Below are 13,440 nucleotides of genomic sequence, written 5' to 3'. Positions count from 1 at the left end.
TTAAAGTGATAAATTTAATTTATTATTTTTTAGAAATATATTTTAAAATAACTAATTATAAAAATAAATAAATTTGAGTAGATAATAATACACTGACATAAAACATAAAATGTTCTTATTTCTTCAAATCACTCATTTTATTGACAGGATAAGGTGATATTGAGAAACTCAAATTTTATATATTATAAATAGATATATTATTTTAAAGTCATGTTTCGAAAGATTTTTAATTTATTGAGTGTAAAAATATTTAAAATTTCAGAAAATTAAATTCTTCAAAATATTCTATAAATGAATATTAGAAGAGTTATATACTTGAGTATCAACTATCAAGTACTAATATTGAAATGATAATTTTGTTAAGGAACTCTCAAAAAAACTTTAAATATGACACACAATTTCCATTGGGAGATTGTGATCCAAAAAAAGTATTAAGGACTACTCATCAAAAGAGTAGCTACAATTTAGAAATTAATTGGAATCCTGATAACTAATCACCACCCCTGAGGATTAATTAATCTCACATACCAAAAAGTACTTCTATTTGGTGTCACTTTCCATGCATTCTATAGCGCTGATGTTCTAAATCTGCTATCCAGTGGCTGTTTCACTGACTTCAATTCCAGAATTGGCAATAATCTCCATGGAAGCTCAGTTGGTTAGTCACACACAAATCAGCAATTTACAACCTCAACATGATACCAACCTAGCTAGCTATCATTATCAATATCCAACTTATGCTCTCTTTTTGAATTTTTAAGAAGGGGAACATCATCATAGTGGCCAATAATACTCTCTCCTTTAGAAAATGAATCTTCACAAGAAAGCAATACTCGTAGAACCTCCTTCATGGAAGGTCTACTAGAAGGAAGTGTTGCGGTGCACATGATCCCGAGTTTGAAAACCTTACACATTCCATCCAAGTAACTGGTTTCCATGACATCCTTATCTAGCAGCTCTTCTATGTTGCTTCCTAACTGCTGATGTCGCCACGCCCACTCTGCAAGAGATGAGTGCTCATCACCATAATTAGCTTCCTTACCAGTTGTCAGTTCCAATAGCATAACTCCAAAGCTGAAGACATCAATCTTTTCACTGACTCGAGTTGTTTGAACATATTCTGCAATTCAAGTATGTCAAAAACAATTCATATTAGACTTATGAGTTATACCAAGGGAAAATGAGACATAATTCAACTAATCATTAGCAACATATTCGTGGACAAATCTTAGATACAATACTAATTAAAGGTATAATTGTTGTTGATTTCCAATCAAAATTAGCACTTCATCATCTTGGTAACTAAAATTAACAATGATTACTGATAAATCATCAATTTTGGTTAGAGAATATTGGCATAAATAGTACTTAAAAGTAACGTATGTAAGTTTTGTCCTATATTTATTTTGAAGGAAACAAAAATTTTGGCAAGTCATTCACCTGGAGCCATATAGCCAAATGAGCCAATCACGGATGACATGGTGGCAAGTTCCCCTGGCTTCATTAACATCCTAGCCAGACCAAAATCAGCAACTTTTGCATTGAATTGAGAATCCAAAAGAATGTTGCTTGTTTTCACATCTCGATGAACAATAGGCGGTGAGCAATCATGATGCATGTAGCTCAAACCTTGTGCAGCTCCAATGGCTATATGCAATCTCTTTGGCCAATCAAGGACAATATGATGGACTGAACCTGACACGGTTGATGACTTATTTTTCCGGTGCAGCCACCTGTCAAGGCTATGGTTTTCCACATACTCATAGACAAGGAGCATAGAGTCCTCATTAGAGATACAGCACATCAATTTGACAATGTTTTTGTGACGAATGTTGCTCAATATCTTAACTTCTGTATGAAATGAGCTCTCAAGATTCTTGTCCAACTTCTTGTGTTCCCAAATCTTCTTCACAGCAACATAGCCTAAACCATCAACTGCAACACGGTATACTGTGCCATATCCACCACTGCCAATAATACTATTTTCTGTCAGTGATGACACTATGTTTGATTCAGTGAAACTCAGCCTTTGGAAGGAAATGAGCTTCCATGATCTATCCAATCCTTGCTTTCTTTTTCTATAAAATCTGATGATCAAGAGTGATGTCAACAAAGCCAGGAAGCAGGCCACTGCCACAAGGCTTATAATCAAAGCAAGAGACAAAGATGAGTCCTTGCTTTGCCTTTGAGGGCTAGAATTACACAACCTGAGGTTCAGTGCTGGGGTATCAGCACATAGGCCAGAATTGTCCAAAAAGCTTGTGTTATAAGCAAGATTTTCAAATTGACTTGGAACCCTCCCTGTCAAATAATTGGAGGATAGATTGAGATTGGTGATTCTGGGAAGTTTAGAAGGAACTTCACCAGAGAATTGATTTTCTGACAGGTCGAGTACGCCAAGGACGGGTAACAGACCAATTGAATCTGGGATATGTCCAGAGAGTTTGTTTTGGCTCAAATTTAGAGTTACAAGGGATTGCCATGATATGATATCTGATGGAAGTGGCCCTGTGAGCTGGTTATGATCAAGCAATAGAGTTGTTAGCTTGGGAAGAGATGTTAAACCTTTTGGAACACTCCCATTAAGGTTGTTCTCACTTGCTATAAAAACAACCACATTAGTCCATGAAGATACATCAGTTGGAATCCTACCAAAAAACCGATTGTGACTTATCTCCAAGCGCGAAATACTTGGGGACAATCTCTCAGGAAGCTCACCAGTGAACTTATTATAACTCACCATGAAATTTGACAAGCTTAAAGTCCAAAGACCACTAGGAATGCTACCAGAAAACTCATTGCTATAGATTTTCAGTTCCATCAGGCTACTACAATTCCCAAGTGATTGTGGCAACTCCCCACTCAGATAATTTATATAGGCAGAGATGTTAAGAAGGTGACCATTATAGCATAAGTTCTCTGGTAGGTTTCCTCTAAAACTATTATTTGCAACCAAAAATGTTTCAAGCTTTGAGTAGCGACCAAAATCAGGAGGGAGAATACCTGATAAATTGTTGAAAAATACTTTAAAATCTACCAGAGATGGAAGAAGTCCTATGCTTGCTGGTATCTCCCCTTGCAAGTTATTCATAGACAAAGCCAAACCGGTTAGCTTTTGGAGCTTTCCAAAACCATCTGGTATTTTTCCTGAGATAACATTCCGTGTGAGATCAATGATGGTCAAATTCAATGCTTCAACCACATCAGGTATTTCCCCAGAAAGATTGTTTCTAGATAGAAACATTATGCTCAGATTCTCCAGCATGAACAAACCGCTAGGAATTGGTCCACTCAAATTGTTTTGCGATAGATCTAATCTCTCCAAAGCCACCATGTTTCCAATGGTTTGTGGGATCTCCCCAACCAAGTTGGACTGAAACATGAAAAAAACCTTCAACTTGTTCAACCGGGTCCAGTCACCGTGCAACTTCGAAGGAGGAAGCATGTTGTTAGAGGACAAGTCCAAGGTGTCAAGATTGGACAAGTTGCCAATCTCAGCAGGGAATGTTCCATTCAATAGATTATTTTGAAGTTGAAGATTTCTAAGTTCCTTAAGCCTTCCAATGCTAGCAGGAATGTCACCAGAGAAATTCGTGTAACCAAGGTTGAGATACTTCAAATAATTAGAGAGGTTTCCAATGTCATGAGGAATGCTGCCAACAAAGTTGTTCTGAGACAGGTCTAGGTACTCCAACTTGGAGCAATTGTAGAGAGATGTTGGGAACTCCCCAGGAATCAAATTGTTGTAGAAATCAACAATTGTGAGGTTTTTGAGGTCACATACGAAAGAGGGTATGGTTTGAGTGATGCTGCTGTTGGACAAAGTCAATCCAGTTACTGAGCCATTGCTGCATTTTATCTCTTGCCATGAGCAGTGAGAGGAGCTTGATGAAGTAGTCCAGTGACTGAGGAATTCGGGGTTTTCAAGGTATTCCTTTATCTTCAGTAAGGTTGCACGTTCTTGATCATGCAACTGAGACTGAGACTGAGTGTTTGCATGGTTAAAGAGCAAGAATAAGATCACAAGAGAGTGAAATAACAATTTAAGACATGGTGGAGTGAATAATTCCATCTGGGTGATTCAGTTTTGTTTTCTTTTTCCTGGTTTGAAGTGTGTGTGTATGCGTGAGTTGAAAAGAAAAGAAGCTAATTTGTTAGAGAGGATGAAGATGATGATTTCATGATTTAATTTGTGGTTTGAAACTTTGAAGTTCAAAGCTTGGTTTTATCAGACTGAAAAGTTGAGAATTGTTGGCTTCCTTATAAATGTTAAAATTCAATTTTGGCGGGTCAGAAAGTCAAAGCTAATATATACGCTGGAACAGAACAGCGAAAAGTATAAATACTACAAATTAAGAAATCAAAACTTCTATGTTGGAAGGAACACTTCGGTCAACTGACGCAACAATAGCGGTTACTGACCACCTTTTATTGTAAACATCGAGCGAATGGATGTTTCATCTGCAATTTGTACATGATGTCTATTTTTTTTTTATTATAGAAATTAAATAGCTGGAGCTATATTAAAATTTATGTGCATTTATTAAAAATATAGATAGGCATGTATAAAGCTTTCAGGTAATATAATTATTATAGTATAAAAATTTCATTCTAGAATTTCGCATTATGGATCACATTCATTCACACACACCTGCTAGCTGTAATCTGTTGCTTCTTCGTGATATACTCTTGGGATAACTTCTCCTTGTAGGATTCTTCTGTAATGGGCTTCTCGACCTTTTAGGCCATCTTTATAATTAAAAAAAGAAGAAGAAATAGAAAGAAAAATCTTCTCCAAATAATTTTTAGTTCTTTTTTCTATTGAATTTGGTTCTCTCCCGTTATTCACTACTATGATATAAATATATAATTGTGTTAAAAAAAATTATTAGAGAAAGACCCATCACAAATTCTCATGTTGTTGCATGAAAGAATATCTATTAGAAGATGTTAGCAAATAAATTTCTATGAAGACATTTTTTTTATTTATAGGAATTAAAGATAAGTATTAGAAATCTTTAAAATAACTCACGAATCATCAGGTTCAATCATCTAATATAAACATCTTTGATAGTTTGAAGAAAGATTCATCAAAATTAATTGTATAATGTATTAATTACATTTGGTAATGATATATTGTCAGAAGTATCTAAGTATTTAATTGCAGAACCACTAGAATTGAGGATTGGAGTAAATGTATGAAGATTTAAATTCAAACTTAATTATCATCTTATAACTAGTATTTAAGTTTCTGTTCATTTTTTTAATATTTTTTTCGGTATAACTAAAGAAAATTACAAAGAAGAGCAAAATTAAACGAGTAATAATATAGAAAGAGCTAAAATAAATAAATTATAAAAGTATATCATAAGAATAAAATAATTCATTTCATAACTCCAGTTAAACAATTATCTATATTCAGAACCCACGGTAAATTACCAAAGCTTTGACTTTTCCACCTATTTTCTAAACAATGAATAAGAATAGTGGATATATATAATAAATGGGTTGCTTGGAAATTATAAACAGCAAGATAAGTGAAACACACAAGAACTTTGAACTTAGAATTGCTCTTAGAATTTTCTCTCATTCGTGTAGCATAGACATGCATGGATATAAATTTCTCTTATTGTGTATGTGGAAAATTATTCTTGTACCAAAGAGGAGGGGAAATTATTCCGAAATCTAGAATGAAGGTGAGGCAATCACCAAAGCATTAATTGCCTCTCTTTTTTTCAAAGTACTTAGTTCATAAGAGGCCTCCACCATTAACGTAAATGGAAGACTTGATGAACGTGAAAAATCAAAATTAAGGATTCTACAAATATGCCTTCGTTACAACCTCACAAACACTTGGACGAAATTACACTGCCTTTGTTTTCTACTTTATATACTTTTCTTTTCCTACTACTTTTGTTTTCTACTTTGATTTAGGACGAAGATTCAATTCTAGATCATGAGAAACCGGATAAAGAAAGAGAAAAAAAAAAGTTTAATCCATGGACCCAACACGCAAGTCTCAATCTGGTTGCTAGCTCGAGCTCTCAGAGAGTGATTGTTGCCTTCTTGGAAAGGGAACAAATGAATAGAAAGGAGGGAAAATGGCATATTTGACGTAAACTTTCATGGTATTTCTTTAAATAGAATATTAGATATTAAAAAAAAGTGTACCAATCAATTTAATCATTAAAATTATCAAATGTCAATTATTTTAATTTCTACTTTCATAATTTTAGATACTAAAATAACAATTATTTAATGTAGTTTTTTTAAAAGAATATTTAATATAGTTAAGAACCGCCGCTTGGAGTTAATTAATTTTCTCTAGAAGACTTAATGCAACTTTAGTTATATAGTATTTCCAATTCCAAATGGTTGAAATGCTATGTTTGTTTTTGTTAATTTTTAGTGATTTGCACCCAATATTGCGTGTCTCATGCCATGACTAGAAACAACAGAAATTAAGTCAGAGACCCCCCTTCCCTAGAAATCATCAGGAAAGAGTGGTGAAGCCGTGAAGGAAAAAGAGGATGGAAAATGGACCATTGTGCAAATGAAATTTTCCTTAGAACTAGCTAATAATTACTTCTAAAAAATATCTAATGGATTTTTTTTTAAAAAATCTCAATTTAAAATTCCAAATTTTATTACTTAAAATGGAGAAACAAGAATTCATTGTTTTGAGAATAAAAATACTTTTGACTTGTCTTAACTCAAATCGTGCAAGTAAACGATAGAACAATCACAATCACACACTATATATTTTTACGGGTAAATATGTGGAGTTACTTGGAGGGTTTTTGTTCATTGGTCCTCTTTCATGGGCATTAACTATTTTTCAATATAGTTATATATATACATATATGTCTATCTTTTTACATATATTCGTACATACACACACATACACACACATATAAACATATATATATATTTATTTTTTTTTTTTTTTTTTTTTTATTTTTTATTTTTTTTTTATTAAAATATATAAATAAATAAATATATATATATATATATATATATATATATATATATATATATATATATATATATATATATATATATATATATATATATATATATATATATATATATGATATTTGTTAATAGAAAAATTAGTTTTCACTTGATGAGCACACAATTTTTATTTTAATGTTACTTCATTTCATTTTTGTGTGATGAGCATGGTGCTCACTACACACAGATATAAAGCATTTGATAATTTACACTTGAACGAATTAAAAATGGTTGGATGAGATCGGATTTGGTCTATTTGATTTGTTTTAAGTCATTTAATTTCAATGGATCTCAATCGGTTGGTCAACTCCACTAGGTTAAATATTTAAAAAGATATATAATGGAAAAAATGGAAAATAGACAAAGAAAATTAAAAAAATAGGAAAATCTAAATTTTGTTGAACCTATAGCTTTACAAAATAGTAAAATAGGAAGATTTTTTAAATAAAAATAGTAAGATTTATAATAAAATAGGCTGTTTGATAAATGTAGGAAGATTTATAATAAATAGGAATATTTATTAAATAAAAAAGATTCATCATAAATACATTTTGGATAAATAGGAATGTTTATAACTGAGTCTTGATATCTGATAATTTTATTTTATAGATTAGTTATAAAAACATAAAATGAAGAGTAACTTTGATTGAATAGTTTGTCTCGTTTTGGTTTTTATAAGCATAACTTTAACACATTTTGCTAAAGATAAAAAGAAAATAGAAGGACTTTAATATTTTTTGTTCTTATAAAATATACATTTCCTTTTTCTTAACATATTTTTTTGTCTGTTTCTGTTTTTATTTTATTTTATTTTTTCCTTGCATCAAGGTTTCTCTGTTAAGTGACAGTAGTTAGAAAACAAACTTAATATTATCTATACTTTGTAATGAAAATTGAAAATTTTGGTGTACATATTTTTATATTTATTTTACCCTTATAATTATACAATCAAATTACCATTACCCTCTCACTATTTTATCTCTATAATTATCATCACATATCATCAACTATTATATAACTGCCCATCTCTCCCTTTTTTTATTGTATTTTTATTTTAAAAATATAAAGAGACAGCGAGGCACGAAAATTTACTCAAGTCTAAATAAGATCAATTAAAATAGAAATATTTAAATATACTATAGAGTATAGATCAATATAAAAAGTTAAACTATATAAGAAATGTAACAATAAGACAAATGCATGTACCGGTTGTTACATCATGAACTAAAAAAAACTAAAATACATACTATTATATAATAGTTTCATAATAATAGTAGAAAAAATATTTTAAAATAATTATTATTTTAATTTTAAAACCAACATTAATTACATTTTTATTTATATCCCTTAAAATATTAATTATATGGTAAAAAAATAAATTAATGATTATAAGGTTTTTTATATATAAAAGTTTAGGAGAGTTGAGTTTGAGAGATTCATCAATTGAATCAATCTTTATTGGTTTTATACACAAATATTAATTTGTTGATTTTTGTTACAAATATCAATTGGAAAGATATTTAAACCCGCCACTTCTTCCTCTTCTTTTACCCTTAAGTCTTCTCAACCATAAACATATCTTATATACCCTGATTATATAAGGTTAATTTTATAAAAAATTATTATTTTTATCTATATATATATATATATATATATATATATATATAGATGACAGTTATAATTGAATAAAGGGTCTAATGATAAAAATATATATTTTAATTAAATAAAAGCCAAGAACATGTCGATCACTTATTCAAATGAACCTGCACAGTCAACAGGGGAAAGCAGCAAAGTTGACTTAAACTTTTGGGTTATTTATTTCAGTAATACACCGAGATCGATTACATAGTCATGAAGTTTGTCAAATGATTTTAAGTTTACTAGGTACAATAATCAATTTCTAATCACTTTTGGAGTTAAATAGCATCTAGCATCCACTTAAAAACAGAGAAAAGACAGACAATTATATTGGAACTCTACCACAGTACCACTATACTATTTAATTTATAATATTATTGAAAAAAGGACAGAAAAAGAAGAAACATCAAACTAGGAAAATGAACCTCACAAATCACAACATTGCCTCAAAACCATGCTTTTAAACTGCTATATTCCACTTTCTACCTTCTTTGTTCTAAGTTTTTATGCGTACTATCAGTAATTCATTATTCACTATCATTATCAACAGCATCCAAACTACTCCCATTTTGAATTCTTAAGGGGATCACCATCATATTGCCTAACATTCCCCTCTCCAAACGCAAATCCTTGTCCACAGCTAAGCAATATGTGTTGCACCTCCTTCAAGATTAATTAAGGATTCTACAAATATGCCTTCGTTACAACCCCACAAACACTTGGACGAAATTACACTGCCTTTGTATTTCCAATTAATTTTCTTGAAGAATTTTTAATATAGTTAGTCACCTTGGAGTTAATTATTTTTTTCTCTATAAGGCTTAATGCAACTTTAGTTATATAGTATTTCCAATTCCAAATTGTTGAAATTAAATGCTATGTTTGTTTTTGTTAATTTGTAGTGATTTGCACCTAATATTGTGACTCATGCCATGACTAGAGTAACAGAAAGTCAGAGACCCCTTCCCTAAAATTCATCAGGAAAGGGAGGTGAAGCCGTGAAGGAAAAGGAGGATGGAAAATGGACCGTTGTGCAAATGAAATTTATCTTAGAACTAATAATTACTTTTAAAAACATCTAATGCATTTTAAAAAAATTTCAACGCACAATTCCAAATAATTCCAAATTGTATTACATAAAATGGAGAAACAAGAATTGATTGTTTTGATAAAAAAAAAATACTTTTGAGTTGTCTCATATGTAAGTCTGAAGTTCATCAAACAAACACTATTTTTTATAATCTAAACTATTAAATGTTTAGAATAATTTTTAACATTTCTTATCACTGGTTAGTGGTTACAATTTAATGGGCCTCAATGATCAAATTATTCTATGGTGTGTGTTAATTTTTTTTCCTTTAAAGCAGCCTAAAAACTATTTTCCTTACAACTTATACTGGTAGGGCCAAAAATCCCTTTGAGCATCACCTAAGACCCTTCCAGCCACAACCTAGTACCTTTTCAACCATGGCCTAGTACCCCCTCGGTAAATAAAGAACCCAAGTATTTAGCTAGGCTGAAAACCCAAATACTCTAAACCTTATTTGACAAAGGTGAAACCTCATATATTCAAGTAAGTCGAATACCTAAGCACATCTAACCCTCTTAGGCAAGAAGAAACCGTAGTTGGATTGACCATGACCTAGGACCCTTTCGATAACGGCCTAGTATCCTCTCGACCACAACTTAGTACCCCTCGATAAAGAAAGAACTCGGGTATTCAGCTAGGCCGAATACATGAATACCTCTAACCCCTGTAAGACAAGATAATACCTTAGGTATTTGGCTTGGCCTTGGCCTAGTACCCTCTCGACCATGGCCTAGGACCCCTTTGGCCACGACCTAGTACCCCTTCAATCACGGCCTAGTACCCTCTCAGCCACCACACCATTGAGGCGATTATATAGCATTTTTAATACATTCAACATCGTTTCAACTCAAAGTTAGATAAAATAAGAATTTACACTTAGATACCTTAGGTTGGTAAATTGTTATGATTTCTTGATGTTTTGTGGAGTTTTGCAGGAATTTAGTTAGAAAATCACAAGTGAAGATTTGTTCTCTTAAGCACGGCTTGTTGTACGCTTAAGCGAGCCAAGACAAATTGAAATGGAGGAGCCACTAACATGTCTCTCTCAAGCGAGCCTTCTTGAGTGCTTCAGCTAGAGGATTTAGAAGTAGTTGTTTAAGTCAAAGCTCACTTAGTGTGGCATGTTATGAGCTCAAGTGAGCTAAGGCAATGAGGACACTTAGAGCCATTAAAGGCCCTCGCTTAAGTATGCCTAAGCCTGAGGCGCTTAAGTGAGAGAAACAAAGCAAAGAAGGACAAAAAGACCTGGCTTAAGCGCAACATTCAGAGCGCTTAAACAAGAAGAGACAATAGCCAAGGAACTCAAAATCAAAAGGCCTCGCATAAGCAAGGCAATACCCATGCTTAAGCGAGGGAGTTGTGTTAGGCCCAAACCCATTGAAGTTTATAAAAACCTGGTATGCAAATGAAGAATGATCCTAGAATGAATTGAAGCAATGGTTATGTGTGAGAGAGAGTATCATTTCTAGGCTTTTAGAATGATTTCATTGTATGATTTCTATAAGCCATTGTACTAAAATTATGAGCAATTAATCTCCTCGTTTGTTGGGTTGGAAACAATTGAACCTAATTTCATGTAATTCTCCTTTTAAAATATTTGTTCATGCTTTTATTATTACTCTTCTTCTACTCTCAATGTTTATTCTAGACTAATCATTTATTGTTTGATCATAAGAACCATTACTTTAGTTGACAAACACTCTTTTGGTTGTTGAACTGAGAAAAGTACCTAATTAAAATTGTCACTAGACATAGGTTAATACCAATTAGGCTTTGTTAATTCATAATCAATAATGTTAATTATTTAGATTAATTTACCAAAACATTAAGAATTAATCTAAATAAGTTAGACTCTTCCACCTAAGACATTATGGTTAGAATATATTTGTGAAATGAGGATAAATTGCATGAATAATTAGATTAATTGTGTGTATTATATTGAAAGAAGAGAAAACCAAGTCCAACCGTAACCGTTCAAATTAACCTCTCAATTCTCGCAAGATACTGTGATCATTCTTGCTACTCCATTTTACATATTATTATTCTTACAATTGTTCTTTATTTTGTTGTTTATCATTCTTTAATTGTTCAAAATAACCCTTTGAGAGAATACTTTTAACAAAACCTTAGCCTTATAATTAGAATTGTCTGAATGAACACTAGTCCTTTGGCAGATAACTTGGACACAAGTCCTAACACTATTTCAAAGCTTGTGGTTTCACTTGACTATACAGAAAATCCCTAACATAACATTATCAAGTAATCTCATAATACATCCCCTTAATTAAGAGGTAAGGCACATGAACTTTGAGGCCTATAAATATGTGTGTGTAAAGGGTTAGATTTTCAAGATAATTCACATTATTCTATCCACTCTCATTTACTATGTTCATTATTCTCTTTACGTCGAGACCTAACTTGAATGTTAAAGTATCTTTTACAGGTACCTCAGTCTTTGAAAGATTATTTTGTCGAGTACTAGAGAAAGACACATTGAAGTGAAGCACAAGACATAGAATAAAGTTTTCAATCATCTTTTGGCACAAACACATCTCAACAAACACTTAGAAGAAATTACTCCCTTTATTTTCTACTTTTTGTACTTTCCTTTTTCCACTACTTTTGTATTTACACACAAGTGCAAATAGATAAGAACATCTAAACTTATTAAATATTTTAATTTATATTTTATAATTTTATATTAATTATTCCAATTATTCTATTGTATTGTTATAATTTTGGAATAATACATTGGTAAAAATTGAAATATATTATAAATAATGCAACTTTATTTTATTTATGACAATAAATTATATATATATATATATATATATGATATTTGTTAATAGAAAAAATAATTTTCACTTGATGAGCACACCATAAAATTTTTTATTCAAATGTTACTTTATTTCATTTTTGTTTGATGAGCATGGTGCCTACTACACGCACATATAAAGCATTTTCTAATATACAGTATATATGTATAAAGTGTGAAAGAGTTGGCTTGCAACCGCAAAGGATAAAAGAAAATAACAGCTAAAAGCATGTAAACTCACGAAGTGTCAATCAAGCATGAGAAGAAACTTTTTTATTTAAAGTAACCAAAAGGACCTATGGTCAAGGAGGAAGAGGGACCAAAGTTGACTTACAACTTTCATTGTACTTCTTTAGTAGTCAAGTCTTCCATGACGTTCCTTTCTATGGTTTATGATGTTCTTTGAGCAATAACTGTTAATTTTACGTTAAGAAGGAGTGTATATGGGTTAGGTTGTGTTGGATTAAAATTTGAACGAATTAAAAATGGTTGGGTGAGATCAGATTGGGTCTATTTGATTTGTTTAAGTCATTTTAATGGGTTGGTCAAGTCATTAGGTTAAATATTTAAAAAAAGATATATAATAAAAAAATAGAAAATGAAAAAGAAAATTAAACAAATAGGAAAAAACTAAATTTTGTTGAATCTAGTTTTACAAAATAGTAAAACATAGCAAGATGTGTTTAAATAAAAATAGTAAGATTTATAATAAAATAAGTTGTTTGATGAATATAGGAAGATCTATAATAAATAGGAACGTTTATTAAATGAAATAAGACTCATAATAAAATACATTTTGGATAAATGAGAAGGTTTATAACTAAACAGTCTTGATATTTGATAATATTATTTTATAGATAGTTATAAAACATAAAATGAAGAG

At 31.1% G+C, this 13,440-nt stretch overlaps 1 protein-coding gene across 1 annotated transcript; it reads right to left on the bottom strand.

Annotated features, from left to right (window-relative positions):
• Positions 1–320: 320 nt before the first annotated feature.
• Positions 321–4,226, bottom strand: LOC100820277 (receptor-like protein kinase 5). The gene is made up of 2 exons (XM_003548548.5): positions 1,441–4,226; positions 321–1,120 (listed from the first exon to the last, which is right to left on the bottom strand). The coding sequence occupies exons 1-2, from the start codon at positions 4,070–4,072 to the stop codon at positions 711–713; spliced, it is 3,042 nt and encodes a 1,013-aa protein (XP_003548596.1). The 5' UTR covers positions 4,073–4,226; the 3' UTR covers positions 321–710.
• Between the last annotated feature and the right edge of the window lie 9,214 nt (positions 4,227–13,440).

This window comes from Glycine max, chromosome 16 (assembly GCF_000004515.6).
Source record: "Glycine max cultivar Williams 82 chromosome 16, Glycine_max_v4.0, whole genome shotgun sequence".
NCBI lineage: Eukaryota > Viridiplantae > Streptophyta > Magnoliopsida > Fabales > Fabaceae > Glycine > Glycine max.
This window is presented reverse-complemented; position numbering and strand designations above follow the sequence as displayed.

What these genes read in the sequence shown, in the direction of transcription:
- LOC100820277 (XM_003548548.5), bottom strand. Translation starts at nt 4,072, where the DNA reads ATGGAATTATTCACTCCACCATGTCTTAAATTGTTATTTCACTCTCTT. An exon ending in ATTTGGCTATATGGCTCCAG is followed by an intron (nt 1,121 to 1,440) that starts GTGAATGACTTG and finishes CTTGAATTGCAG; the next exon opens with AATATGTTCAAACAACTCGA.